The sequence below is a fragment of the Schistocerca serialis genome, chromosome 4 (assembly GCF_023864345.2).
Source record: "Schistocerca serialis cubense isolate TAMUIC-IGC-003099 chromosome 4, iqSchSeri2.2, whole genome shotgun sequence".
NCBI classification, from domain to species: Eukaryota; Metazoa; Arthropoda; class Insecta; order Orthoptera; family Acrididae; genus Schistocerca; species Schistocerca serialis.
The window spans coordinates 693,077,946-693,105,409 of NC_064641.1; the positions used below are offsets into that span (position 1 = coordinate 693,077,946).

The window sequence follows — 27,464 nt, forward strand, 5'->3', positions numbered from 1 at the left end:
TCTGCGAGTAGTTCATGGCGACGCCAATTTCATGCAAAATGTCGTGCATTTGTTATTTTTTGGAAAACAAAACAACACCCTGTCCGGTTATTGATATAGGACGTCTTGGATCTCGTTGATACGTTTAGTTGTAAAATAAGACTATGAAAATAAAGTTATAGGTTTAATTTGTAGAACTTCTCGTGAAGCATAAATTAAGGTTTCTTTCCCAGAGCAAATCAAACTTTTTTAAGCAACTCCTTTGAACGACGTGAAAACTTCTTGATTACTGTTCTGATTGGGAAGTGTTGTTATTTCTAAAATGAATTTACAATGAAAGATTTTTACAGAGGACAGTGATTAAAGTTTGTTATTGACTAGTATACACATATATTATTACACATTATTCTGACAATAATTTAATTACAGCTTACAATACATATAATAAGTAACTAAAATAATTTATCAGTACAAAAAAGTTTTAAACACTACGCGACATACTTCACGAATTCGATATCAAGAAACGTTAGGTGAAAATACAATTGTCCTCACTTGGATGATGAGTATATTGCTGTACGCACATCATCACGTCGCGTGCCATCTGTAACATACTCCTGTACTAATCTTTACTTAATTTTATCACGGATCCAGCAATACAATTCCCGTGATAACTGCTAGTTATTTCTTGTGCAATTAGTTCTTGTTCGTTATGTGCAAGTGCGTAATCGAATAATTATTCAGTTGTACAGAAATCTCATTTTGAGATTTTATTCGGGAGCTGTTTGTTGTATTTCCTGCGTTTCTATCTGGCATGACTCACTGAAATAAGTGCATTAAAACGTCCAGCAGCAGATGGAATTGGTCTCTGAACTTTGTACAAACGTCAAACTCTATGACAAATTAATGAATTTAAATTCCCAAATCTTACTCGCCAAAATGAGCTCCTCGCCTGAATCTCTGTGGCTTTAATGATTCTTTGCTTCACTTAACATGCACAGCTGTATCAATTTGGAAAATTCTTTTTGTGTATGGGACTGTCAGTAAACAGTGTATGGGAATTACACACTCTGCTGTTACGTAGACCGATATTTGAAGCTGAAACTGTCATTGGCTGTCGTCATGTAGTTACATTTGGTTTGCATACAGAGATCTTCTGGCCGTTAATGTCGACTTTCACAAAACTGATGAACTACTTAGCGTTAAGGAGTTTATCAACTGTCTTCTCGAGGCAGAGTGTATTCTGTAAGGTCTTGATGTACAAATCCTTGAGATTACCAAGAATAGATGTCAGATCCGCCTCGCAACAGCCAAAGCAGTGACCAGTCGGCTACGGAGGTGATGTTTGTTATCACAACTAGTGGGTATTGTGAAAGTACGTCATAAACTGATTCAAACCAATTTTGAGATCCTGATGCAAGATAAAATTTTCGTAAGAGGAAGTTGCGGGGAGGGGGTGGGATTTTTGTTACAGCCGTGGCTCTATAGTGCAATGTTGCACGACTGCGAAGTTCCTAGGTGAAGACTTGGTGCACGAGTGGTAAGGTCCGTTGTGATTACGAAGGCTTTCCCGGCGTAATAATTGATAATATTATTCTCGGGTGTGCAGCCTGATCATAACGTCATCTTGACACAATATTTCCGCGGTCCAACTGGCCGCCATCTTCAGGTAAGAGGGCTGGTACACGATCTCGCCGGAACTGACTTCTCAGCGCAGGCGGCGGCCCCTATATAGGCCGCAGAAGGCCCACAACGCGTGCGCGAGGTGGTGTCGTAACTGCCCTCTAGCGCAGGTAAACATACCGCGCCGCCAGTGGTAAAAACAGGCGAAATCGAGATATCGCTATCAAAAATTAAAAATTATTCCGATGATCGAAACACAGACCGTTGTTTTTTAATGTCTGATAACACTGGGTTCCAAGTCTTACTTAAAAGATAACCCTTGTCTCTATTAATAAGATTACCAGATAAACGAATCTCTATGGATTCTTTTAAAACACAGTCCCAGTAGCAGGGGCAACCATTTGTGTCTCGTCATACAGCATTCTATGTCCCTCGGTGAGACAGTGCTCCGTCACTGCAGATTTCTCTTGTTGAAGCAACCGTGTGTGCCGCTGGTGCTCAACACATCGGTCCTGAATGGTCCGGATTGTCTGACCAATAGCGATATCTCGATCTCGCCTGTTTCTACCACTGGCGGCGAGGTATGTTTACTTGCGCTAGAGGGCAGTTACGGCACCTTCTCGAGCACGCGTTGTAGGCCTTCTGCGGCCTATATAGGGGCCACCACTTGCGCTGAGAAGTCAGAACCGGCGAGGTCGTGTACCAGCACTCTCACCTGAAGATGGCGGCCAGCTGGACGGCGGAAATATTGTGTCAAGATGGCGTTATGATCCGGCTATACACCTGAGAAGAATATTATTTAGTAAGGTCCATTTGGCACACAGTAGAAGTTCCACACTCACTGAAAAACTGTCTGCGTAATTTTAAAACACACTGTAAACATACTTTTGCCCAGTTTATGTAAACACTCGGGACACTCGCCGTGTGTCGATGATAGTTCGTGTCGATGAAACTTTGTTCGGCAGAGACCGAAGCTAGAACAGGGGAGACACCTGAGTTTTTGTTCACAATAGTCCTCTGGTACAAGTAGTATGTGGCGTTATCGCCACGATTGACTTTAAGGCGACGCCTCGTTTGTAGCTTGTGGGGACACTACTCGCTCCTGCCGCTGTCCCCCTGCGCTGGGACGGCTTCTTCCTTCTCGCGGACGCCTTCGCCGCCCTCTGCCACGCCGCCGCCGCCGCCGCCGCCGCCGCTGCCTTCACCAGCGTCTGTCTTGCGGCGGCGCCGGTAGGAAAGCTGACTGGTGGCTTCTATGCAGAGTACGGCGAGGCGGCTGCGGCAGGGCGCGCGCGCCTGCTCCAGTAGGCGTCGCGACGCCAGAGACGCCGCCAGCCCCTCGCCGCCGCTCGACTGCCACGCGTTGCAGTAGGCGTCCGTGCGGCGCTCGCCGTCGGGCCTCGAACCGTGCCACACCATCTTGGTAGGCCTGTGGTAATTGGAAGAGAACAGTCAGCAAAGGGCAGTTGTCGCGAGAGGAGATAGTATTAATGAGCAGAATGGAAAAAAAAAGTTGTGCTGAATAATTCAAGAAGTGTTGGAAAGGCAGAGGTCACAAAAGGGAGAAATCACAAAAGGAGTCCCATAGGGTTCAATTTTGGGTTCACTGCTACTACTTATACAGGGTGTTCATTTTAGCTGAAGACATTGAAATATCTCGCATAAAAAAGTTATAATTCCAATTTTTTTGGTCTCGGAGAGAGACATCCAATGATACCACACTTGACCCCGCACTCCACCCCGTGCCTGCGTGGCGAGGGAAAACTTTGAAATCTTCAATGGGAACCCCCGTTTTTTTTTATTGTAGATTACGATTCTACGTCAAAATCTACATACTTTTTGTCCAAAGCATTTTCTTCATTTCGCCACAGATGGCGCTGTAATCGGAGGAATAGAAATGGGTACGCAATCATAATTTACGACATGCTACTCAATGGCCCTTGAAAAGCTAATGACACACGGGACCCTACCTCCATGCTGCGAGGGTAGGACAGGCTAGTATTTCACAACTTCTAATTAGAAATCCCATTCACAACGTTGTATTCATATCGAACAGGGGACTACTCCACACACCACCGTGGCCATGTAGAGAAATACGACGGTTCATAACAGGCAGTACACTGCGACCGGAGGTCTCCTATGGTGCGGACGTTGAACAGATAACGGCTTTAAAGTGATTAAAATTCTTCTGGGTGTTATGCCACGTCATTGCTAAAAACTAACAACAATAATTCTGTCCTGTGTACGTTAACTGGCCGAGCCTACCGGATAAGCGATGAAAATAACATCAAAGAAGAATTAAAGGAGCTACAACACACGTTTCGTGTCAACGGCTATGATGACAAAATCATAAGCAAGGTAGCTAAAACCAAAGGGAGCAGAACACGAGAAGAAAGCAAAGAAGAGAAGCTTCCACTGGTACACTTACCATATGTAAAAGGCGTCATTGAATGGCTAAGCAACGTCCTCCGCCGACGAGGTTTCAAACCGATTTTTCAAAGCAATCACAGCATCCACGAAAGGATGTAGTCAACATCCCTAACACTGCAGGTGTTTACGAACTACGGCGTGAGTGTGGAGCTGCCTACATAGGAGAAACAGGGAGACCTGTCAGCTTACGAGTAGCATAACACGAACACTATGAACGATTACAACAACATAATAAATCGGCGTTAGCGGAACACCACCGTGACTGTGGACAACCTATCAGGTTCCAGGAGGCCCGAGTACTGGCGAAAGAATCGTGGATGCGAGAACGCAAAATACGGGAAGCGATCGAAATTGTTAAATAGCCTGAGAACATCAACAGAGAAGATGGCTACAAACTCCCGGCGTCCTGGCTGCCGGCCATCCCAGTCCAATGGGCCGCGAGCGGTCGCGGGGCAGAAGCTACACGGGACACGGACGTATCTGCACAAACAGTTGTAGAGCAACTGTCAGTCCACTTCCGCGCACACCAGGAGGAAAACTTGCCGACCAGAAGCCGAACGCTGATTGGCGGACAGCTACCAATCGTTGACGACATGGACATCTACAAATAGCCTCTTTCTTTCCATCTTCCGTTACGTCGTGACTAGCCAATCATATTAGAGAGCCAATTAAAAGTTTTACTACAGTGACGTCAGACATCGATAGTCTGTAATAAATAGAAGCACCTATCCCCATGCAAAACTAGTCGTGCCCTGAGGAAGGCCGTTTGCAATTCGGCCGAAACGTCGGTTTTAGTTTATTATTGTTGTCAGTTCTTAGCAATGACGCGGCATAGTACCCAGAAGAATTTTAATCACTATGACACCGGCCGCGGAAGCCAACGTTCTTATAACTGCTTTAAACATTACAATACTTGCACAGTGTTTATTGCCTGCACATCCACTATCATTTGGAGAACAGACGTGCAAGTGGACGTTTAATGTTGCAACCACAGAAGAAAATATTGAAATGATCCCGAGTTACGGAGAATGTAGGAGATATGTTGAGGCTACTGGTTGCCTTATACGCCTAGCGTTTTCCAGAGAAAATTCGCTCTCATTCGTTCTTTTACAACATCGTGAACGCTTTTATGTCTGATGGCATCATACAGACCGGCAAAAGGAAACGACGTCAATGTGTTACAGGAGAAACTAATGAAGCAGCTGTACTAGCGGCAGTGCACCACAGCCCATGGATAAGCCCGCGCAATTACGCTACGATGCCGTTATGTACGTAGGTAGTATTGTCACAATACTGCATCATCTTAAGTATCATCCATGCCAAGTGTCACTGCATCAAGAACTTCATGGCGCCGATTTCCATAGCGGATGAGCACGTCAGCAAATGCAAGCGATCCCCACGCTCTTTGCCGAGGTACCACTTTCTGATAAGTCTACATTCACAAACCATGGTAGCGTTAACCGACATAACATGCATTATTGGATTGTAGACAATACCCCATTGGTTACGGCAAGTTGACCATCAACGTCCTTGGTCGGTTAACGTGTGGAGTGGCATCATGGGGAACATGTATCTTCTGCAGGTTTTCCAATTTTATTTGCTTTGAATATATCTTATGTAGAGTAAAGAGTATATTAAACCACACGAAGAATGGTCCCAAACTGATTTTTTCAGAACATATCTTCTCATTCTGAATGTCACGCAATCGATATCTGCCACTACAATTTGCTTCACAATCGCGGTGTTGCCTCTCTGTAATATTGTAGCTCTTTGCATCTGCTTGAGTCACATGAACATGGAGGTGTGCGCTGAGAAACATCGAAGTCTCAACATTTTGCAACCGTTACTGTTTTAACACAACGCCGTGGAAGAAGTATTATTATGTGACGAATGTTTTATTAATCCTCAGGCAAGCAAACATTCACCAATTTGGTTAAGATACCAGATAACGTCCAGCCGTTCATTGAGACTGACTTTCCCGAGGGAAATAATATCACCCAGTAAGATAAGGATTTACTGTCCCTTTAAAGACAAGGTTATTAGCCGTGGAACATAAGGCTCGGATTGCACGGGAATTCAGCTATATCGTTTTCAGAGGAATCATAGCAGCATTCACCTTCAGCTATTTAGGGGAGCCACTAAAAACCTAAATCAGGGTAGTCGGACAGAGATTCGAACCCCGCACTTCCCAAAGTGCGAGTCAGATGTGTTAACTAACCCCTGCTTGATCGATCTGAAAGGTTGTAAGGTTAATTTATCCTCGTTACTTAAACGACTGCGATATAATTTTTCATTTGCTTTGAACGATGAATCCAACGCAGCACACACTGGAGAGCGATCACCTAAATGCATTGCATTGTGTTCTGTGAAAGTTATTCTCGACTTAAGAACGTTCTGCAGTAAATCAAAATTCATGGGCTTGTCTGTATAGCTACATTCCATTATTGACGCAGTACGTCTATATAGAACGGTAGAAGTGTTCACACATGGCTGGAGGAACACTCTAAGCTTAAGTGTACTTTCTCGGCACCAGCTTTCCCGATCGTTAATCCAACTGAAGGTCCGCGAAACTGCCACAGCTGTCGAGTTCGCTATGGGAATCCTCAGCCACGCTCTGTTTAACAGTTACGAGATGCCTCTGAAATAGCTCAGTAGAGACCTATTAGTGTCTGACTGAGTCAATCAGATGCTGCATGGTTGCGAAACTGAGGTTACTTTAGGTATAGCAGTTGGTTACATTAAGACGATTCAAAGAAAGTACTGTCGTCCAATGATACGCTGAACACCAACAGTTCGGTAGTTCAAGAATGTGACATTATATGCGAATTTGTCGTTCTCGATTACATTGTTCATCTGTTACACTTCCAGTATTTCTGATGCCTCAAAGATGACTGAGCTATCTTCTGAGCTATAAATTTGAAGACAAGCAGAAAACAAATATCTCTTTCACAACTATGAATTTAGATACGCCTTCAAAACTACTTAAAAGGGGGGGGAGATATAATATAACTCGAGTTTATTCTATGTTGACCTTTCTGAATATGCTGTAATTAGTACTTACCATCCACTGTGAGAAATTAGTTCTTTGCAATTCTTTTAAAAGCTAAAAAATGTCCATTTAAGAGAAAATGCCAATGGATTATATACATGTGCTTACCACATGCTGTCCTTCATTATGTTCTTCCCGTTGAAACTGTATATCGTTGCATCCTCGGGCAGCAGTCCTTCTTTCCCGTTGAACATTTCTTTCCACGAGTGGAAGAGCATCTCGCCCTGGAGAGGAAAGATAATGTAAGTGTTCGTCTACTGTTATTTAAGAATGCAAGATATGCCAGTATCTCGTGGCTTTACATAGAGATTTTATTTGTGTAATTTTCATATTGAATATATGGTGTAAGGCATTCATTATAGCATTTGCTGGATTGACCACAGGCAGCAAAAGTGAATATACGATGTCACGGCTTACCAACACTTCGCTACCACTGCCTGTTTTCTTTCTTTCACTTTAGGGCCCTATCGACAGAGACGTAGTGAGTGTCAACAAAGTATGCTGGTCCAAGAAAGATGGAATTAGCAGTATTACATGAAGTTGTACCAACATTTTTCTAAAGATACATATTTTTAGTTGTATTTTTTCTAGTAGTTTCAATATATTTTAGTGTATAATAGCCATTCCCCAAAAACTGATCCTACATACCTGTTTATGTAGCTCTGTGTCCAGGAAAACTCAATTTGTTGGCAGCTGCTAACCATTTTAAAACGGACACTTCAATAGAACTATATTTTCAATAACCTTTCCATGCCCTATGCTAGTAAAGAAAAGAGAACATAAGGGCACAAATGAAATCGCTTTTTGTGGAGTGCCTCTGATGAGTATTTGAAATAATTTTCCTTTGGTGGCTGATTTTGTACTAAAGTTCGTTCGTGAAAATATACGCTACAGGCCATTAAAATTGCTACACCTCGAAGATGACGTGTTACAGACACGAAATTTAGCCGACACTGCTGTGATATGAAAACGATTAGCTTTTCAGAGCGTTCATACAAGGTTGGCGCCGGTGGCGACACCTACAACGTGCTGACATGAAGAAAGTTTCCAACCGATTTCTGATACACGAACAGCAGTTGACCGGCGTTGCCTGGTGAAACGTTGTTGTGATACCTCGTGTACGTTTCTGACTTTGGTAAAGGTCGGATTGTAGCTTATCGCGATTGAGGTTTATCGTTTCGCGACATTGCTGCTGGCGTTGGTCGAGATCAAATGACTCTTAGCAGAATATGGAATCGGTGGGTTCAGGAGGGTAATACGGAGCGTCGCGCTGGATCCCAACGGCCTCGTATCACTAGTAGATGACAGGCATCTTATCCGCATGGCTGTAACGCATCGTGAAACCACGTCTCGATCCCTGAGTCAACAGATGGGGACGTTTGCTAGACAACAGCCATCTGCACGAACAATTCGAGGATGTTTGCAGCAGCATGGACTATCAGCTCGGAGACCATGGCTGCGGTTACCCTTGACGCTGCGTCACAGACATGAGCGATGGTGTACTCAACGACGAACCTGGGTGCACGAATGGTAAAACGTCATTTTTTTGAATGAATCCAGGTTCTGTTTACAGCATCATGATGGTCGCATCCGTGTTTGGCGACATCGCGGTGAACGCACATTGGAAGGGTGTATTCGTCATCGCCATACTGTGGTATCACCCGGTGTGATGATATGGGGTGCCATTGTTTACACGTCTCTGTTACCTCTTGTTCGCATTGACGGCACTTTGAACAGTGGGTGTTGCATTTCAGATGTGTTACGACCCTAACCTTCATTCGATCCCTACCAAACCCTACATTTCAGCAGGACAATGCACGACCGCGTGTTGCAGGTCCTGTACGGGCCTTTCTGGATACAGAAAATGTTCGACTGCTGCCCTGGCCAGCACATTCTCCAGATCTCTCACCAATTGAAAACGTCTAGTCAATGGTGACCGAGCAACTGGCTCGTCACAATACGCCAGTCACTATTCTTGATGAACTGTGGTATCGTGTTGAAGCTGCATGGGGAGCTATACCAGTACACGCCATCCAAGCTCTGTTTGATTCAATGCCCAGGCGTATCAAGGCCGTTATTACGGCCAAAGGTGGTTGTGCTGGATACTGATTTCTCAGGATCTATGCAGCCAAGTTGGATGAAAATGTAATCACATTTCAGTTCTAGTATGATATATTTGTCCAATGAATATCCGTTTATCATCTGCATTTCTCCTTGGTGTAGCAACTTTAATGGCCAGCAGTGTATTAGTGGAGCGCCGGTGAGCGTGTTTGGTGGCGTGGTGTGGAGTGGAGTGTTACCTTGATGTTGACGACGGGCAGCCGGCGGTCGGAGGGCCGCACGATGGAGCTGAGGTCCTGGACGCGCGAGGCGAGCAGCGCACGGAAGGTGCCGCGCAGACCGGCGCGCCGAGCCTGCCGGTAGCACGCGTGGTCGGCGCCGCGCACGCCCTGCATCTCGCCGGCCAGCGGCTCATTCAGCGCCGCCAGCCGCAGCTGCGGGCAGAGAACACCCAACGCGTCACACACCAGCCACACTACAAATATGGGCTGCACACGCGGGCAAGCTGGCTTTACAAGGCGGTGCAAGTCTGTGTGCCATTTGCAAGAACAAAGTGAAAGTATCAAGATTGCTCTAAATTAATTATTCAGCAAACCTGCGTCTGTGAATTTGTTTCTTGCACTCCTCCATTTTACAAGAAATGCTACATGTATTTGACTCAGCAATCAAGTTTAAGAGAATAATGGCGTTTGTGCAATGGCATTAAGATGGTACTGGAAAATAAACTTTTGGCCCTGATGTTTACTTGGTTCTTTCATTGGTGCGCAACTTTACTTTACTACTCATTTTCATATTCAATAAAAGCAAAGGATGTGGATTATGATTCAGGCTGTTAGATTTAAACACAATGTTTATCTCGATATATATATTGTTAAAATTTTAAGTCATACACAAAACCTACCATTTCAAACATTTTTGAAGCACGAATCACTCTTACAAAAAATTTTACAAAACGCTTACTGCGTCAAACCTTGGACATACAGATCCCAACTCTGAACATTATCTAACAAAAACCAATTTGAAATGATTATATATCTTCTCTCATTTATGTGCTAAAGTTTGGTCAGGGCAGCGTGGTGCGTGTACTGTAAGACCTTCGGTACACACACCATCAGATTATTTGACTTGTCGCTCTAACGAAGTAGGCGAGTGTCAGCAATATGTCTCGTGGTCTTATCGTGGCGTGTTTATGTTCTGCCGTTTGGTCAGACGATAGAAATGCCACTTGCACGCTTAGAGTAGCAGATTGACAGTGACCAACTTTAAACAGAACTTGATTAAATTTCACACACATATTTATTAAAATAATAAAAATCATAAACCTTACTTAACTTGATTCTGGATGCTATTTACAACTGACAATCTGAAGTTCCTTTGGTCTTGGTACGTTAATCTTATTCTCACATATCTCTGATACTTGATAAAGTGTCTATTCATTTATCTTCATGGCTATGTACAGGAATATGATAATCTTATTAGGCGCAGACTGAAACTTGACTACAGACTAATGCAGATTGACTAATCGGAGGTCTGTACACTCGTTAAAATACCTCGCGCGTTCAGGTATCACTGCATGAGTGTGATCCGCGAGGAGAAAAGGTTCTACATTAGCAGCAATCTCATTTCCTGCGTTACATATTAATACGCGGATCGGCGGAAGCAGAATTTGGTCCGTCTCTAAGACAGCGCCATCTCGTAGTGCAGAGACGGACGAGCGCTGCGCCTGCGCTGTTGTGCTTAGCGGGGCGCGCTCCATTGGGAAAGTTGTGTACGCGCTGACTACGCGGAACTATGTACACAACAGGCAGATACCTACCTTAACGCTGTCACCACACATCTGCTTCCTCCAGGCACCTAGCTGCGACTCTCTGGTTTTTTTTTTTTTTTTTTTTTTTTGAGACCTTAGCACATACCTTTCAAAAGCTATGCAACAGAGGAATTTGCAGGTTTAAGAGACTACAGGCAGCACAAATAATTCACTTCACGGCCTTATAAATGTTATGTGACTAAGGCCTCCCGCCAGGTAGACCGTTCGCCGGGTGCAAGTCTTTCGATTTGACGCCACTTCGGCGACTTGCGCGTCGATGGGGATGAAATGATGATGATTAGGACAACACAATACCTAGTTCCTGAGCGTAGAAAATCTCCGACCCAGCCGGGAATCGAACACTAGCCCTTAGGATTGACATTATGTCGCGCTGACCACTCAGCTGCCGGGGGCAGACCAAGGCATAGTGTCACCTCATAACTGTGATGCAGTCCAGAGATCGCGTTTGCCACACCAAAGTCGGCAACGCACATCGATACCACAGACATTTGCGAGGGCTTGCTGCAATCTGCAACGACATACAGGTGGCGTCCCGAAGACCACGCCTCCCCTCTCAGCACTGCAGCACCCTCGTACTAAGGTCAATATAGAACCGAGCATGGAAGAGCTCTGCCACAGCTCGTGACCTCATCTGAAGGAGTCGACATCGCAGTGTACGACCAATGAGTTGTTTAGCTTTCTGATGAAACTGTTCTTTAGTAAATGTTGAACATTGTATCTCAAGAGAACAATTTGTTAATAAGTGCAGCAGTTGATGATTTGATGATCAATGACAGTTATAAATTATCCAGTATCCCTGTGGAAAAGAAGTGTGTCAAAGTAAATCTTTTATTTTTATGGAATAAAAAGGACCAATATTTTATGTGTTTTAGTTTGATGAGCAATTATGGAACCTACAGTTATGGCGAGACAGAAACAGTTTTGCCTGGTCACAACAAAAACCCCTGTCTTTCTTTCCTCTTTCAGTTTAGGGTGTCATGGTCAGAGATGTTATTATTGTCAACCAAATGTCTCGGGCGAAGAACCTCGATAGACTTTGTGAAAGATTTTAACGCAGAAACTACAAAATTTGTTCTAACAGCTGGTGAGAAACTGAAACACATACAAGGTGTGACAATAAAGTAATGAGACTGGTTTTCTTTGCAAGATGTGGCAACCCTGCAGGCTTGTGTAACACAATATCTTTGACCTTGGTCTATAAGCTGCTTCTAGTCCAAGCGGCACATCGATGCAACTGTTCAGTCGTGAGTTGTGCTGTAATATGCTAACATGTGTTTGTGTCTCTCATCACGGAAATGGAACCGCATAATATTGCGCAATGGTATGCCAATTCTTTTTGCGTTAAATTGGGCGAAAACACGACGACAACTTACGGTAAGCTTCCGAAGGCTTTTGGAGAGGAGGTTATGTCAAGAACTCAAGTTTTTCGTTGGCATAAAATGTTTAGTGAAGGCAGAACGAATATTGGAGATGAAGCCCGCAGTGGACGACGATCAACCTCACGGGCGAATGTCAACTCGGCCAGGGTTCGTGAACTCATACGATCTGATCGAATATTATACCTGAAAATGATTGCAGAAGGACTGAACATCAATCACGAAACGGTTCATCTAATAATAACTGAACATCTTGATATGAGAAAGATTTGTGCAAAAATGGTCCCCAAAAACCTCACACCACAACAGCGAGAAACACGGGAAAATGTTGCAGCCGACCTGTTAGAACAAACGGAAATCAATCCAGAATTGTTGAGCCTTGTTAGCACTAATTATGAAAGTTGGTTTTTTCAGTAAGATCCAGAGACAAAACGCCAAATTTCGCAATGGTGCTCAAAGGGATCACCCAGACCAAAAAAAGCTCATATGTCAAAGTCAAAAGTGAAATGCATGCTTATGTGCTTCTTTGATTCCAAGGGAATTGTTCATAAAGAGTGGGTGCCTCCTGCACAAACAGTTAGCCAATATTACTACAAAGAAATTTTAGAAAGACTTCGTAAAAAGAGTTCTTCGTGTCCGTGCCAACATTGCTGATAATTGTATTTTGCATCACGATAATGCGCCATCCCATACTACTCTGTCAGTACAGCGATTTTTAACCTCAAAACAAATTTCATTACTACCACAGCCACCTTATTCACCAGATATCGCTGTGTGCGACTTTTTTCTATTTCCAAGAGTCAAAACGGCTGTCAAGGGACGCCATTTTCAAACAACACAAGATGTCCAAAAAGCTGTATCGAGAGTCTTGGAGGATATTGCAGAAGATGAGTTCCAGAAATGTTACCATCAAAGGCAGAAGCACTGGAAAAAGTGTGAGCAATCAGACGGGAACTACTTTGAGGGAGACAAACTAAACTTGACTAAAACGGTAAGCAACATTTTTTTCCACATCAGCCTCATTACTTTATTGTCGCACCTCGTATGTGCCGTTTCTTGCTATTACCACCACTAAGTCTTATAATCTATCTTCAGCTGTGTACTTGCTCGTGTTATGTTGATTTGCAACACATCGACAAAGTGATGAAATACGGAATAAACTTTATCTCATGGGATGCTGTGAGGACAGGGAGTGTAGCAACTGGGTACAACGCGCTCTAATAATGACTTATGATACCTTTATTACAGAGGCATTGCAGCTAATACAATGTGATATAAAGGGTAGTCAAATGAAAGCTACACGGATGGAAAAAAGTAAATGAACTGTGTATTATTTCAAAAGTAATCACCTTAACTGTCAGTAAAGTCATCCCAATCTGAGACAAGACGGTCAATGTAAAAATGTTTCCGGTTGCTTACTGAACCATGATTGTGCCAAGGCGTGCAGATCTTCGTTTGAAGCAAATCGACGGGCGCGAATGTCTTTCTTGAGGGCCCCCAAAATATGGAAATTTCATGGGGGGAGATCAGGACTGAATGGAGGATGTGTAAGGGCCTCCCAGCGAAACTTCTGCTCACTTAGAGCAAAAATTAAAAGGAGAACGATGCATGTTGGCGATAATCACTTTGCCAGCAATGCTAATTGCATATAAAGAGGCACAATAAAGGGTGTCCGATGGGTTTGTCGTTCAGTTTCGTCACGTTTCGGATTTGTCCGAAACACTTCATCTCGACTTCCCTGTTTTTTCATTTCTACCAACGCTAGTGATCTAGCAGTTGAAGTGTCAAAATTGCGTGGTGAAGCTAAACTTTGCAATTTCCGTTGGTAACGCCGAGTGCCGATAACGTCAACATTTCCCTTCACACGTCTCTGCCCACTGCAAAGACGTGTCTTGTCATTTAGATTTTTGTTCATCATCTTCAGCAACTGTTTTTGAAGAGTGCCCATGTGAAGAAAAAGCACACTAACAATTTTAACGCAAATAGTGTGCTATTTCTTCACATCGGAAATCTTTTTATTCCACTCACATGCCCCCCCCCCCCCCCCCTACTGCAATCAGACTTCTACTTTTGTGCCACCTATAATTCACACAATCAAAGAGAAAGACTGTACAGGGTAAAGCTAAAAAAGTAGTAAGACTGCTTCACACAGTGAAAGCAAAATTGTGTTTTACTAAAATTTCAAAAGAACAGCTTCAAATATTTACGAACAATCTGAAAAATCATATAAAATAAAAATATCAGATATTAGATATGTCGATATTTTATCAACAGCCGTACTTCCGAGCGGCTACGGGCTTTCGTTTCACCAGTACCTCTCTCCATGACTGTGCTCGAGCCTTAACTGCTCTCCACCAATACGGCTGCAGTGACGTCACCCTTGTAAGAACTCTCCCAGTCAGCGGCTATCGTTGGGCTAGAATCAAGTAGTGCTGCTTCACACCTAAATAACTCTTTTGTTGTACTCATTTTACGAGTTAAAATAAAAATTTGTTCTTGCTGCCTGGGTTTATTAATCATCGTCGCTCTCTCAGCTACGGCACAAAAGAGGTAAAACTGGTCCTCCGTGCCCCAAAATCTACAAGCACCGCTTTTCCTACAGAGGATTAACCCTCGAATTTCTGTGCGAATACATCATCAAAATATGGGACAACACCCTCAATGGAAATGAGCGTTTGGCGTCATGGGCCGGAAGACCCCTTACGGGGTAGATCCGGCCGCCTTGGTGCAGGTTTTATTACATTCGACGCCACATTGGGCGACCTGTGCGCCGGATGGGGATGAAATGATGATAATGAAAACAGCACAACATCCAGTCCCTGAGCGGAGAAAAGCTCCGACCCAGCCGGGAATCGAACCCGGGCCCCTAGGAGGGCAAGCCGTCACGCTGACCACTCAGCTATCGGGGCGGACAACACCCTCAATAAAGACGGTGGACTGCAACTGAGTACGGGCTGGAATCTTGTAATTGGGGCGCTGAAGCGGGCGCAACGGTGCGGGACTGAGCACCAGTGGCGCCACTGACGGCAGCGAGGCTATATAAGCACGGCAGTGGCACACACACCACTTAACAATGACGGAGGAGATATCGGCCGGAAGCTCATGGGCAGTTAACCACTTGACCTGGCTTGAAACTTAATATTTTATTATTGAATTTCTTTTTCGCTGGAGATATGAGGCGTTTCCATTCCATAGCCTGATGTGTCTGAGGTTCAAAGTGATGACGCCACATTTCATCTATAGTGATGATTTGCTTCAAAAATATTTTGCCTTCGTTAACATGTCGGTCCAGTAGCTGCTGACACATTGTTTCATTACCTCACATATTCCCTTGAGTTGTTTTGAGTCACATCTTGCACAAACTTTGCGAAAATTGGGCTTGTAATTGATGATGTAATATAAAGAACCATGGCTAATGTGCGTTTTGTTTGCCATTTCATTGACACTCAGTCATCAATCATTCTAATCTGCTCACAGGTTCGCTCAATGTTGGCATCACTGGTGGGTGTGACTGTACGTCCTGCTGTTTTCTCATCCATCAAACTCTTTCGGCTGCTTATGGATAGTTCAATGCACTGTCAACCACTTCGCCGTGGTAAATCACTGCCCCTGCATTATGCTGAAAGTCTTTTATGGTGTTCAGCTCCCTGCACACCTTCAGGCCACAAGAAAAGGATTACAGAACGCCTTTCTTCATTGGTGCACGTGGAAAATGGGGGCAACCAAGTTTACTTCCAAAAACTGCAAAGCAGACAGCTGTGACAACTCTGTAGCCTGGCACAAACGAAGATAACGGTGCCATCTAGCTGCTGGTGAGCGTACTACGCTGTACTGCCAACCTAAAGACGATTAGAACGAAAGTGCAGATACTTATTGGTGTACCCTGGTAGAAACAGGATGATTTTGGTTATCTGAGAAGAGAAAATCAGCTTAGTCGAGATCACGGATAAAGTAAGCCAGATACTCACACTGGGTTCGTCGACGAAATTGATGGCCTTGAGGTGTAGCAGGCGCTTCCGTGGCGCTGGTGGTGGCGGCGGTGGTGGAGGTCGCGGGGTGGTGACGGGCGTGGGAGCGGCTGCTCCCTTGCTCGGCGCCGTCATCGTCAGGCCCAACTGAAAAAAAAGTCCCTCATGTCAGTCACTCCACTTTACTGACTGCGAGGCCCACCATTCCTGGGTCTCTGCATTTACCAGGTGTACCAGTAAGTAATGCCATGTGAATCTCGAAATTTTCCTGGGTTTCTGAATACTCCATGATGTTTCAGGAATGCTTCTGGTCGTCATTTACTACCACGCACTATATTTCATCTGGATACCAGTCAGACGTCTGCACGTCGCACAATTTATTAGCGCGCTTTTTGCATTCAGCGTATGCGTGGCAATCATTGTTGCAAGACCAGTCTGCCAGCAGACAGGGCCCCGAAACTCGACTTGTCTGGTTGGTTGTCACTAGCCGGGGCCCTCGGCGTATTGCGTAGTCTTCGCTGAGATCCCATCGTGGAAATAGAGGGTGCCCGGCCTGGTATGTACACTGGTACAAATTTTACATCCCAACGACTTGCGCCAACGTATTCTTCCTCGTAAATCCACGAATCTCCAGTTCCATTGTGCCGAAGAACAGCAGCTGTACTCCTGCGGTTACCCAAATCACCCTCATGCTACAGGGTTTGATTTCTGTCAGCAGTAATGGACAACGGTATCCCAAAAATAAACTAAAAATAGATCCTATCCCCCGGTTCCAAACAAGGTTTACGGGAGGCTTACCTCGTCTCCTGATTCACTGAAACAGTTCAGTTACTTCAGTATCTACATCTACATCTGCATGGATACTCTGCAAATCACATTTAAGTGCCTGGCAGAGGGTTCATCAAACCACCTTCACAATTCTCTATTATGCCAATCTCGTATAGCGCGCGGAAAGAATGAACACCTATATCTTTCCGTACGAGCTCTGATTTCCCTAATTTTATCGTAGTGATAGTTCCTCCCTATGTAGGTCAGTGTCAACAAAATATTTTCGCATTCGGAGGAGAAAGTTGGTGATTGGAATTTCGTGAGAAGATTCCGTCGCAACGAAAAACGCCTTTCTTTTAACGATTTCCAGCCCAAATCCTGTATCATTTCTGTGACACTCTCTCCCATATTTCGCGATAATACAAAACGTGCTGCATTTCTTTGAACTTTTTCGATGTACTCCGTCAGTCCTATCTGGTAAGGATCCCACACCGCGCAGCAGTACTCTAAAAGAGGACGGACAAGCGTAGTGTAGGTAGTCTCCTTAGTAGGTCTGTTACATTTTCTAAGTGTCCTGCCAATAAAACGCAGTGTTTGGTTAGCCTTCCCCACAACATTTTCTATGTGTTCCTTCCAATTTAAGTTGTTCGTAATTGTAATGCTTAGGTATTTAGTTGAATTTCCGGCTTTTAGATTAGACTGATTTATTGTGTAACCGAAGTTTAACGAGTTCCTTTTAGCACTCATGTGGATGCCCTCACACTTTTCGTTATTCATAGTCAACTGCCACTTTTCGCACCATTCAGATATTTTTTTAAAATCGTTTTGCAGTCTGTTTTGATCTTCTGATTACTTTATTAGTCGATAAACGACAGCGTCATCTGCAAACAACCTAAGACGGCTGCTCAAATTGTCTCCCAAATCATTTATATAGAGAAGGAACAGCAAAGGGCCTATAACACTACCTTGAGGAACGCCAGATATCACTTCTGTTTTACTCGATGACTTTCCGTCAGTTACTACGAACTGTGACCTCTCTGACAGGAAATCACAAATCCAGTCACATAAGCTGTTTCTAAAAGGCGTCCGAAGTCAGTTCGTCGCTAGTGAAACATTAAGGCGATATTCGCTTTCTGTCCATGGTTGGGTCAGCATTGTGCACCAACAGTTGTTCCTGATTGAATCGTGCACGAAAGACAACAATGTCATTGATTGGTGTTGTGTACACGCCATCGTTGACGTAACCCCATAAAAGAAGCCGAATGGTGTGACATCAGGAGAGAGTGGAAGCGATGCGATGGGACCAGCACGACACTAGCTGTCTCTCTAAAGTTTCTGAACCACGTGATAATGATTGTTCTTGTCGGTGGTGCGCTCCTATACTGGTGACGATAATCCAGCAGTACCTTTGTCACATATGTGGATTCTGCATATCGGATGACACATTGCATCTTCTCCGCGTCTGGCAACGTTTTGATGTACTCCAAGTCAAATCGGCAACAAGGGTCGAGGGAAACAGCGTTGAGAGATACTGAACATTTTACAGTAAATTACGATTCTCTAATAGTTTTCAAGTTATGATTTTTTTGAAATGATAACGGGACTTTATGGACACTCTGTAGAAGGGTTCTGTATCGGAAAGCGGCTTTCAATTGGATAACGTATGGGATCGCATTATTTCTACGATTTGTTCTCAGCAAGTACGCCGACGGCCACGGCTAGGGTCAACCCACCGGACATCAGGAGTTTCACATTTACAATATGGAGGGCGCTGTCCGTTCTCACTGTGCTTGACCTTGCAAAAAAGATACACGAACTGCATACAGCTCGCTAGCAAACTGAGCGAGTGAGGAGCTGACGCGAGTTTTAGACGGCTCGCCTGAAGATGTCTGGCAGGTGTCCACATGGTGGTAGTAAACGACGACCGGCTGCAATCCTGAAACATCATATTGGCAGTATTACAAGTAGTGAACACACGCTCTTGAAGGAAATATACAAGATTTCAGGAAATGTTAACGTATGCTAACAGATGGCATCATATGCTCATTTTGAGAAGGGCAGCTGCATATTCTAGATTCTGCTGCCCTTCTCAGTTTCGGTGGTGGTGGCCTTGCGTATATGTTACATATATGTAATTGCTCCGCCATCTAAATTCATAAGTGGAGCTAAGTTTAGATGGTAAAGCCTTTAGATGTATACAACGCGGAGGAACGACGAGCAGTTATAAAATTTTTCCCGGCAGGATATTGGAGAGGACAAAATACTTGGAAGAACAGTTGAACGAAATAAATAGTGTCTTGAAAAGAAGTGACGAAATGAACATCAACAAAAGTAAAACAAAGGTAATGTAATGGAGTAGAATTAAACCAGGTGCTGCTGAAAGAATTAGATTAGGAAACGAAACACTGAAAGTAGCTGAGTTTTGCTGTTTGGGCAGAAAAGTAAATGATGATGGCCGAAGTCAGAGGACATTAAATGTCTACTAGTAATAGCAAAAAAGGACTTTTGAAAAACAGGAAGTTGTTAACAATGAATATAAATTTAGGTGTTAGGGAGTTTTTCTTAAGATATTTGTCTAGAGTGCAGCCTTGTACGGAAGTGAAACTTGTATGATAAGCAGTATATGAAAAGAGCCGATTGAAGCTTTTGAAATGTGGTGCTATAGAAGAATGCTAAGGGGTAGGTAGGTAGATCGAATAACTATTGAGGAGATACCGAGTCGAACTGGGAACAAAATAAATGTGTGGCACAACCTATCTAAAAAGAATCGTTTGGCAGCACACATCCTGAGGGATCAAGAAATGGTTAGTTTGTTAGTGGAGGTAAGTGTAGGGGATGAAAACTGTAGAGTCAGAGGCTCCAGTATTTAAGTAGGTTCAAATGAGTGTAGGTTGCAGTAGTTACGCAGAGATGAAGAGGCCTACACAAGGCAGACTAGCGTAGGCAGATGCAAAAACCAATCTTTGGACTGAAGACTATAAAATTACAGTGCACAATACCAGGGCAAAAAGGTTGTGCAAGCTGACTGATGCTTTTACAAATGGGAGCGTAGCAGCCAAGGTGAGTTCTGGTGCTCTAGTCGTCCCAGTAACGACATTTCTGACTAGAACGACACCTGGATGCTCCATTATGAGTTGGACAACAAAAGACAATGACCAAGAAGCATCTGAAGTTTCAATTCTTCTTTGTATTGTGGTATTTGAATACGTAAATTTAGGACTACTATCAAAGGAAGAGTAAAACAGATAATACTGTCAGGTCCACGGTAGTGCATGGAGAAGGAGCTAAAGGCAGCAGTCCGATGTTACAAAGAACTTCCGTCTACACGTGGCGTGACTATACAAGAAGCTGTAAACAAAACCAAGAAATTATAGAGGCTATCAAAAGAGAAATAACCAGTCTTGTCCTTATGTTAATAATACTTAGGAAACCTCAGCGCAGTGCTGATTATTTGCTAAAACTAAAGTGGAAATAGGGAAGGGGCGTAGAGGGAAGGGGGAAGAAAAATATGGAGAAAGAGAAAGAGAGAGAGAGAGAGAGAGGGTGGGAGGGGGGAGGGGAGGATAGGAGACTTACTTTATTTGGACAGGAGGAGAACGTTTCAAGCAGGCATTTTAACATGAAAAGAGACAAAAAGGAAGAGGAAAAAGAAAAAAAAGACGAGAACGCATTTAGGTATTAACAGATCAACTATGAGAAGTTTTATTGGGATAAAGGAATGTTTGACATTAAGTTTGGCTTCCAAGAAGATTGTTAGTGTGTGGCCTTTTGTCTCTGCTTTCTGCGGACACAGCTTTTTTGCCATTTGTGCACACGATTACATGCAAAGTGTCTATTGCTCGTACTCACAAAAGGAAGAAGAATAGAAATGAAATAGCCACACATTAGGGCCCTATGGTATAGCAAGGAGACAATTTTGATCATTTTGTTCTTTACTGTTGATTCATGTTACTGTCATTAACAACTACCACAGCTGTATTAAAGTACATTTGTAATGGATCGACCGGTTTCTTTCAATGAACACCATTAGGTGATACTGCCAACAGTCTACGTCATAAAGTCCCAGAGAATTATGCTGTTATCATGACTCAGATAACCCAGTTGTCTTACATAACGATGAAGGCACGTTCTTGAAACATGGCGAGCACACAAACGTCCTCCAGAATGTGGCTTCCTTTAATGTTACGTAGGACGACTGGAGTACCTGAGTCATGATATCGGCACAGTTCTCTGAGAACTTGTGACGAAAATTGTTTCCAGTGTTACCTAACAGTGCTCGCTGAAAGAAACCGGTCGTGAGGTAATAAATGTATTTTAATACAGCTGTGGTAGTTCTTACTGACGTTAACATTCGTGGCAAGAAGAATCAGTACGATCTCTGCGAAGACACTAATATCACTGACATGCAAAGTTGATTGCTACAGAACGTCCCATACCAACATTTGTAGTAATACAGATAACATTTAAATATCTGGAAGCAAAGATGCAGTAACTGAAATATTATGTTACATTTTCATAGGCAGCACATGTCCACAAAAATTACACTGGAGCTATGTAAAGGTAGCAAACCTCGTGAAACAGGGAACTATCACTAATACAATTGAGCACCTATCAACGGATGTTATGACTTTTCTTATACACAGAACAAATGGAATGGAAACTGAGGATCATTCTGGAGAGAAATACCTCTAACGTTTGTACGCTTTTCGACCATAAGGTAACTTCTTGAACCAACTATACTACACTAAGCAAAGCATTCTACAATGCATATATTATTTTTAAGCCCACAATGCTTTTCTATGCACGGTACTATTGCAGGTGGTATGCCCTTGGCTTCGTCCTAGTTGGTAAACAACTGACGAGGTAAGTTAAGGAGAACTATTGACCACTTTTATTTCCAAAATAGATACCGTTGCTAGAGCGTTGTTGGGCGTTAATGCTGCATTAAAAATCAGAAATCGATGCTCAACTTCTGATAAACAATTTATCGTGCGATAAAGAGAGAGCACCGATAGTACAGTGAATCGTGCAGAAAGACTAGTGCAAAAACATATCGTAGCAGCTGTGTCTACGTCACCCTGCGGATTTTCGATGATGGTACGATGTCGGATCAAAAACACCTTCCGCCTTCTAATTACCAATTTTATTTTATTGATGGGAGCAGTTTCGGCATTTCACTGCGCCATCTTGGGAAGAATCCAACCTGCCGGCCGCGGTGGTCTCGCGGTTAAGGCGCTCAGTCCGGAACCGCGCGACTGCTACGGTCGCAGGTTCGAATCCTGCCTCGGGCATGGATGTGTGTGATGTCCTTAGGTTGGTTAGGTTTAAGCAGTTCTAAGTTCTAGGGGACTGATGACCACAGAAGTTAAGTCCCATAGTGCTCAGAGCCATTTGAACTATTTTGAATCCAACCTCATGTGCAATTTGAGCCTGCAATCGATGAACGAAGGGATCCCGTTGTTAAAAAAAAGAAAAAAGTCCACGGATAACAGTTACTGAATACTGCCCACATTTAGACTGCACATGAGGTCGGATTCTTCCTACACATCGGTCAGGAGGTCTGAAAATAGCGTAGTAAAACGCCGAAACTTGCAGCATAAAAAAAATAAATTGGAAATACAGACGGCTTAATGTGTTTTTGATTTGGAATTTTACACTGAACAGCCGAAGTCCGCGAACCATCCCGTATAAAGATTGTCTTACAGAGACTTTCAATGATTTAATTAAAATAGCAGTATTATTATTTGCGAAAATCCAAATAGCTGTCTTTCAGCAATGAACACTTTCATTAAGAGCTTGGAATTTTTGATAAAGCTGTTACTTTAAAGTTTTGTGACAAACAAGATTACTGGCGTAGGAGATAAGGAGCTAAGCGATCATATACGGAAGGATAAGTAAATGAACAAGCGAGTAAAGAACTTTGCTAAAGAAATGGAAAACACTGAAGCGTCCCGTCTACATGGGAAGGGGAGGCTGTATTTCCTTTAATGATTTCCAGGCAGTTGGAAGAAGGTTAAGACGAGAAGGAAAGCAGACACTAGCCTTGAGGTTAGTGGTTGTTGGCGTGGCTTGTACCGACCTGCACGTACTGCCAGCCGGGGTCCACGCGCACCAGCAGTGCCTGCTCGGCGAGCACGAAGGCCAGGGTGCCCAGCGGCGTCGTCTCCGTCACCTGGAACAGCGAGCGCCGCCTTTAAAAAACAACACCCTGCACCAGCAGAAGAGCCTTGCTACCAAAGATAATGGAAATCATCTCCATTTTTAGCAATCGTGTACAATAGCTCGCTCGGCGACAAATACATACCTAAAATCTGAAAAGCTACACATGTCACATCAATATACAATAAAAGGATTTGAATTCATCTTCATAATTATAGGCCCATACTGCTAACAATAATTTGTAGTAGGATTCAAGAACATGTAGTGTTCTGTAATTATGAAATACCGTAAACCGGAAATACGCTACTGGCCATTAAAATCGCTACACCACGAAGATGACGTGCTACAGACACAAAATTTAACAGACAGGAAGAAGATGCTGTGATGTGCAAATCATTAGCTATTCAGAGCATTCACACAAGGTTGGCGCCGGCGGCGACACCTACAACGTGCTGACATGAGGAAAGTTTCCAACCGATTTCTCATACACAAACAGCAGTTAACCCGCGTTGCCTGTTGAAACGTTGTTATGATGGCTCGTGTAAAGAGGAGAAATGCGTACCATCACGTTTCCGACTTTGATAAAGGTCGGATTGTAGCCTATCGCGTTTGCGGTTTATCGTATCGCGACATTGCTGCTCGCGTTGGTGGGGATCCAATGACTGTTAGCAGGATATGGAATCGGTGGGTTCAGGAGGGTAATACGGAACGCCGTGCTGGCTCCCAACGGCCTCGTATCACTAGCAGTCGAGATGACAGGCATCTTAGCCTCATGGCTGTAACGGATCGTGCAGCCACGTCCCGATCCCTGAGTCAACAGATGGGGACGTTTGCAAGGCAACAACATCTGCAGTTTGACGACGTTTGCAGCAGCATCGATTATCAGCTCGGAGACCATGGCTGTGGTTACCCTTGACGCTGCATCACAAACGGGAGCACCTGCGATGGCGTACTTAACGACGAACCTGGGTGCACGAATGGCAAAACGTCATTTTTTCGGATGAATCCAGGTTCTGTTTACAGCATCATGATGGTCGCATCCGTGTTTGGCGACATCGCGGTGAACGCACATTGGAAGCGTGTATTCGTCATCGCCATACTGGCGTATCACCCGGCGTGATGGTATGGGGTGTCATTGGTTACACGTCTCGGTCACCTCTTGTTCACATTGAACAGTGGACGTTACATTTCAGATGTTCAAATGGCTCTGAACACTATGCGACTTAACTTCTGAGGTCATCAGTCGCCTAGAACTTAGAACTAATTAAACCTAACTAACCTAAGGACATCACACACATCCATGCCCGAGGCAGGATTCGAACATGCGACCGTAGCAGTCGCTCGGCTCCAGACTGTAGCGCCTAGAACCGCATGGCCACTCCGGCCGGCATTTCAGACGTGTTACGACCCGTGGCTCTACCCTTCATTCGATCCCTGCGAAACCCTACATTTCAGCAGGATAATGCACGACCGCATGTTGCAGGCCCTGTACGGGCCTTTCTGGGTACAGAAAATGTTCGACTGCTGCCTTGGCCAGCACATTCTCCAGATCTCTCACCAATTGAAAATGTCTGGTCAATGGTGGCCGAGCAACTGGCTAGTCACAATACGCCAGTCACTACTCTTGATGAACTGTGGTATCGTGTTGAAGCTGCATGGGCAGCTGTACCTGTACACACCATCCCAGCTCTGTTTGACTCAATGCCCAGGCGTATCAAGGCCGTTATTACGGCCAGAGGTGGTTGTTCTGGGTACTGATTTCTCAGGATCTGTGCACCCAAATTGCGTGAAAATGTAATCACATGTCAGTTCTAGTATAATATATTTGTCCGATAATACCCGTTTATCATCTACATTTCTACTTCGTGTAGCAATTTTAATGGCCAGTAGTGTGCTTTGACCGTCATCATTGCTTTGGCTACTCATACACCAAAAGTTTTACACCTCCCTGCTGGGTCTCGCTTGGGTGTATAGTGTACTGGGTGGTTATAATTATAATTTCCCTCCTATTTAACACGTTGTAACACGAAAACTAATTATCGTACGAGTACCAAACTTGGTAGCATTTATATCAAGGACACGGGAAGAGAAATAATGCAGCACCAACACAATTGAAACACTTTTAATGTGCTCCTACGGTACATCGTACCATTACATACCGGTACCATTACTGCTACAAAAGGGGCTCAATATGGCACCCGTCAATGTCTAGAAGAGTCTTAAAGCACAGGATTGCATTCTGCACAGCAGAACGAAGCATTTCCGTGGGTATGCTGTCTGCCTCTCTTGATGTGTTACGCTTCAGATGAACACATTTGTGAATAGTCCCCTGGTAGATAGCGCCATAACCACGAAACACAGGGAGTGAGATCAGGTGATCGTGCCGGCCAAGCATTTGGAAACGATCGGCTGATAATTCGATCGTTTCTAAAAGTGTTTCGGAGAAGCAGGTGAACTTCACCAGCGATGTGCGGTGGGGCCCCATCTTGCATGGAAACTGTTGAATTCAATTGCGTCTCTCTCCTATGGGGCGGGTATGACATGCTGGCGAACCATATCGCAGTAACGCTGGCCAGTCACACTGCACGTCTTTGGTCCTTGAGTGCCAACCTGTTCAAAAGTGATTGGACAATGATGAACGTAGCTGTGAAGCCACACTATACGGTGACACGTTAACCATGCAGAGAACTTCATGCGCAGTGACTGGAGGTAAAGATCCCCACACTCGGCAGATATGTGTGCTAACCTCACCCATCAGACAAAAATAAGTTTCGTCTGTCCATAGGATGGTCCAGGGCCAGCCCTCGTCAAGTTCAATCCTTGCGAGAAAGTGGAGAGCGAAGTCAACACGTCGTTGTGTGTCCTGTGGTGCAAGCTGCTGTATAACTTGGATCTTGTACAGATACCATTTGAGAGTGGTTTGAAGCACCTTCCGTACAGTGGACCGCTGGATGTTCAACTGTCGTTACACAGCACGCTCACTGCCTGACCACCGGGAACTGCTCGCAGAGTTGTCTGCCGTAGCAGCAGCGATTTCATCAACCACCTATGATGCAACTGGTCGTCGGCCTCTTCCCGGAGCGACGCCCAGTTCTCCAGTTGATTCGAACTTCTTCATCATGCTCCGCACAGCATACGGAGAAAGAGGACCCTTCCGTAATCCTTTCAGCCGGTAATATCCTCGAAGTGCAGCTGCAGCATTACTGTTGTATTGATAGTAGACCTTCACCAATAATGCCCTGCTCCTTTTGTCCAAGCTCATGTTGGTACGTCAGGAAGTACACTGAGACTGGTCAGGAGTGTGAGACTATGAATTACGATGACTGAACACGGCGGCTGGTGGCCATAGTTGGAACTCGACGGCGCTGCCGTGACGCATGGATATCATGCACCCCATACTCTGCACTTAAATGCTACCAAGTTTGGTACCCGTAGGGTAATTAGTTTCCATGTTATAACGTGTCAAATAGGGTAAGTTTAATTATAACCGTCCGGTATATTTTTTGGTGGTAAAGTTCCATCAATATACGCTAGATGACGCCATGTAGTGCTGGTTTTCTTGGGCGATACATGACGAACTTGGTGAGACTTATAAGTGTGTATCAAAAAGTGGGTTAAAATCTAGTTGTGCAAAATCCATCGATATCATTTAACTGCAAAGCCGTCGGTGTTTTCAAACATGTCATGTATGAAACTTCATTAATTCTCGAAACAGACCACTGGTAAGTTTTTTGTCCATATTTATATATCTTCCTGCATATTACTATTTCTGAGGTCATGTTCATGATTTATCTGTTTCGGAGTAATTTTCACCACTGGTCGTTGTTACTCCAGGATTACAGATACACAATTTATTATACAGCGTTGATGCTAATAAAAGTGTAGAACTAAGGAGTGCAAACATTGACCATCTGTATCTAGACGGAAACTCATTTGTAATTGTTAATGTGCTTACAACTAAGAAAAACAAATGCCAGTTATGTATCTCTCAGATTGTAAGGTGTTGTGGTTCAGGTAGTAATTCACATATAACATATGATGTCAAATATCTCTCGAAACAATGAATGAAGTTTGTTTGGCCACAAGTAACAGATATTGACTCAATAAGTGACAGATAACCTTAGTTCAAGCTGTGCCAGGTGTTTTGGATTTAGGTTTAAGAAGGATGAAATGCAAGGTATTATTCTCAATTACATTTGGAGCTATGTGTGTTGCACTCCATCTTA

The 27,464-nt window shown here is 44.0% G+C and overlaps 1 protein-coding gene across 2 annotated transcripts in view; it reads right to left on the reverse strand.

Moving 5' to 3' along the window:
• Nucleotides 1–311: 311 nt before the first annotated feature.
• LOC126473196 (collagen alpha-1(XVIII) chain-like) overlaps nucleotides 312–27,464 on the reverse strand; it is a 646,928-nt gene continuing 619,775 nt past the window's right edge. For both annotated transcript variants that reach the window (XM_050100092.1, XM_050100091.1), the window contains exons 24-28: nucleotides 23,159–23,251; nucleotides 16,312–16,458; nucleotides 9,379–9,573; nucleotides 7,187–7,302; nucleotides 312–3,028 (exon numbers count right to left, since the gene is read on the reverse strand). In XM_050100092.1, coding sequence (XP_049956049.1) covers nucleotides 2,692–3,028; nucleotides 7,187–7,302; nucleotides 9,379–9,573; nucleotides 16,312–16,458; nucleotides 23,159–23,251 — 888 coding nt within the window. In that variant the 3' untranslated portion in view covers nucleotides 312–2,691. The remainder of the gene's footprint in view (nucleotides 3,029–7,186; nucleotides 7,303–9,378; nucleotides 9,574–16,311; nucleotides 16,459–23,158; nucleotides 23,252–27,464) is intronic.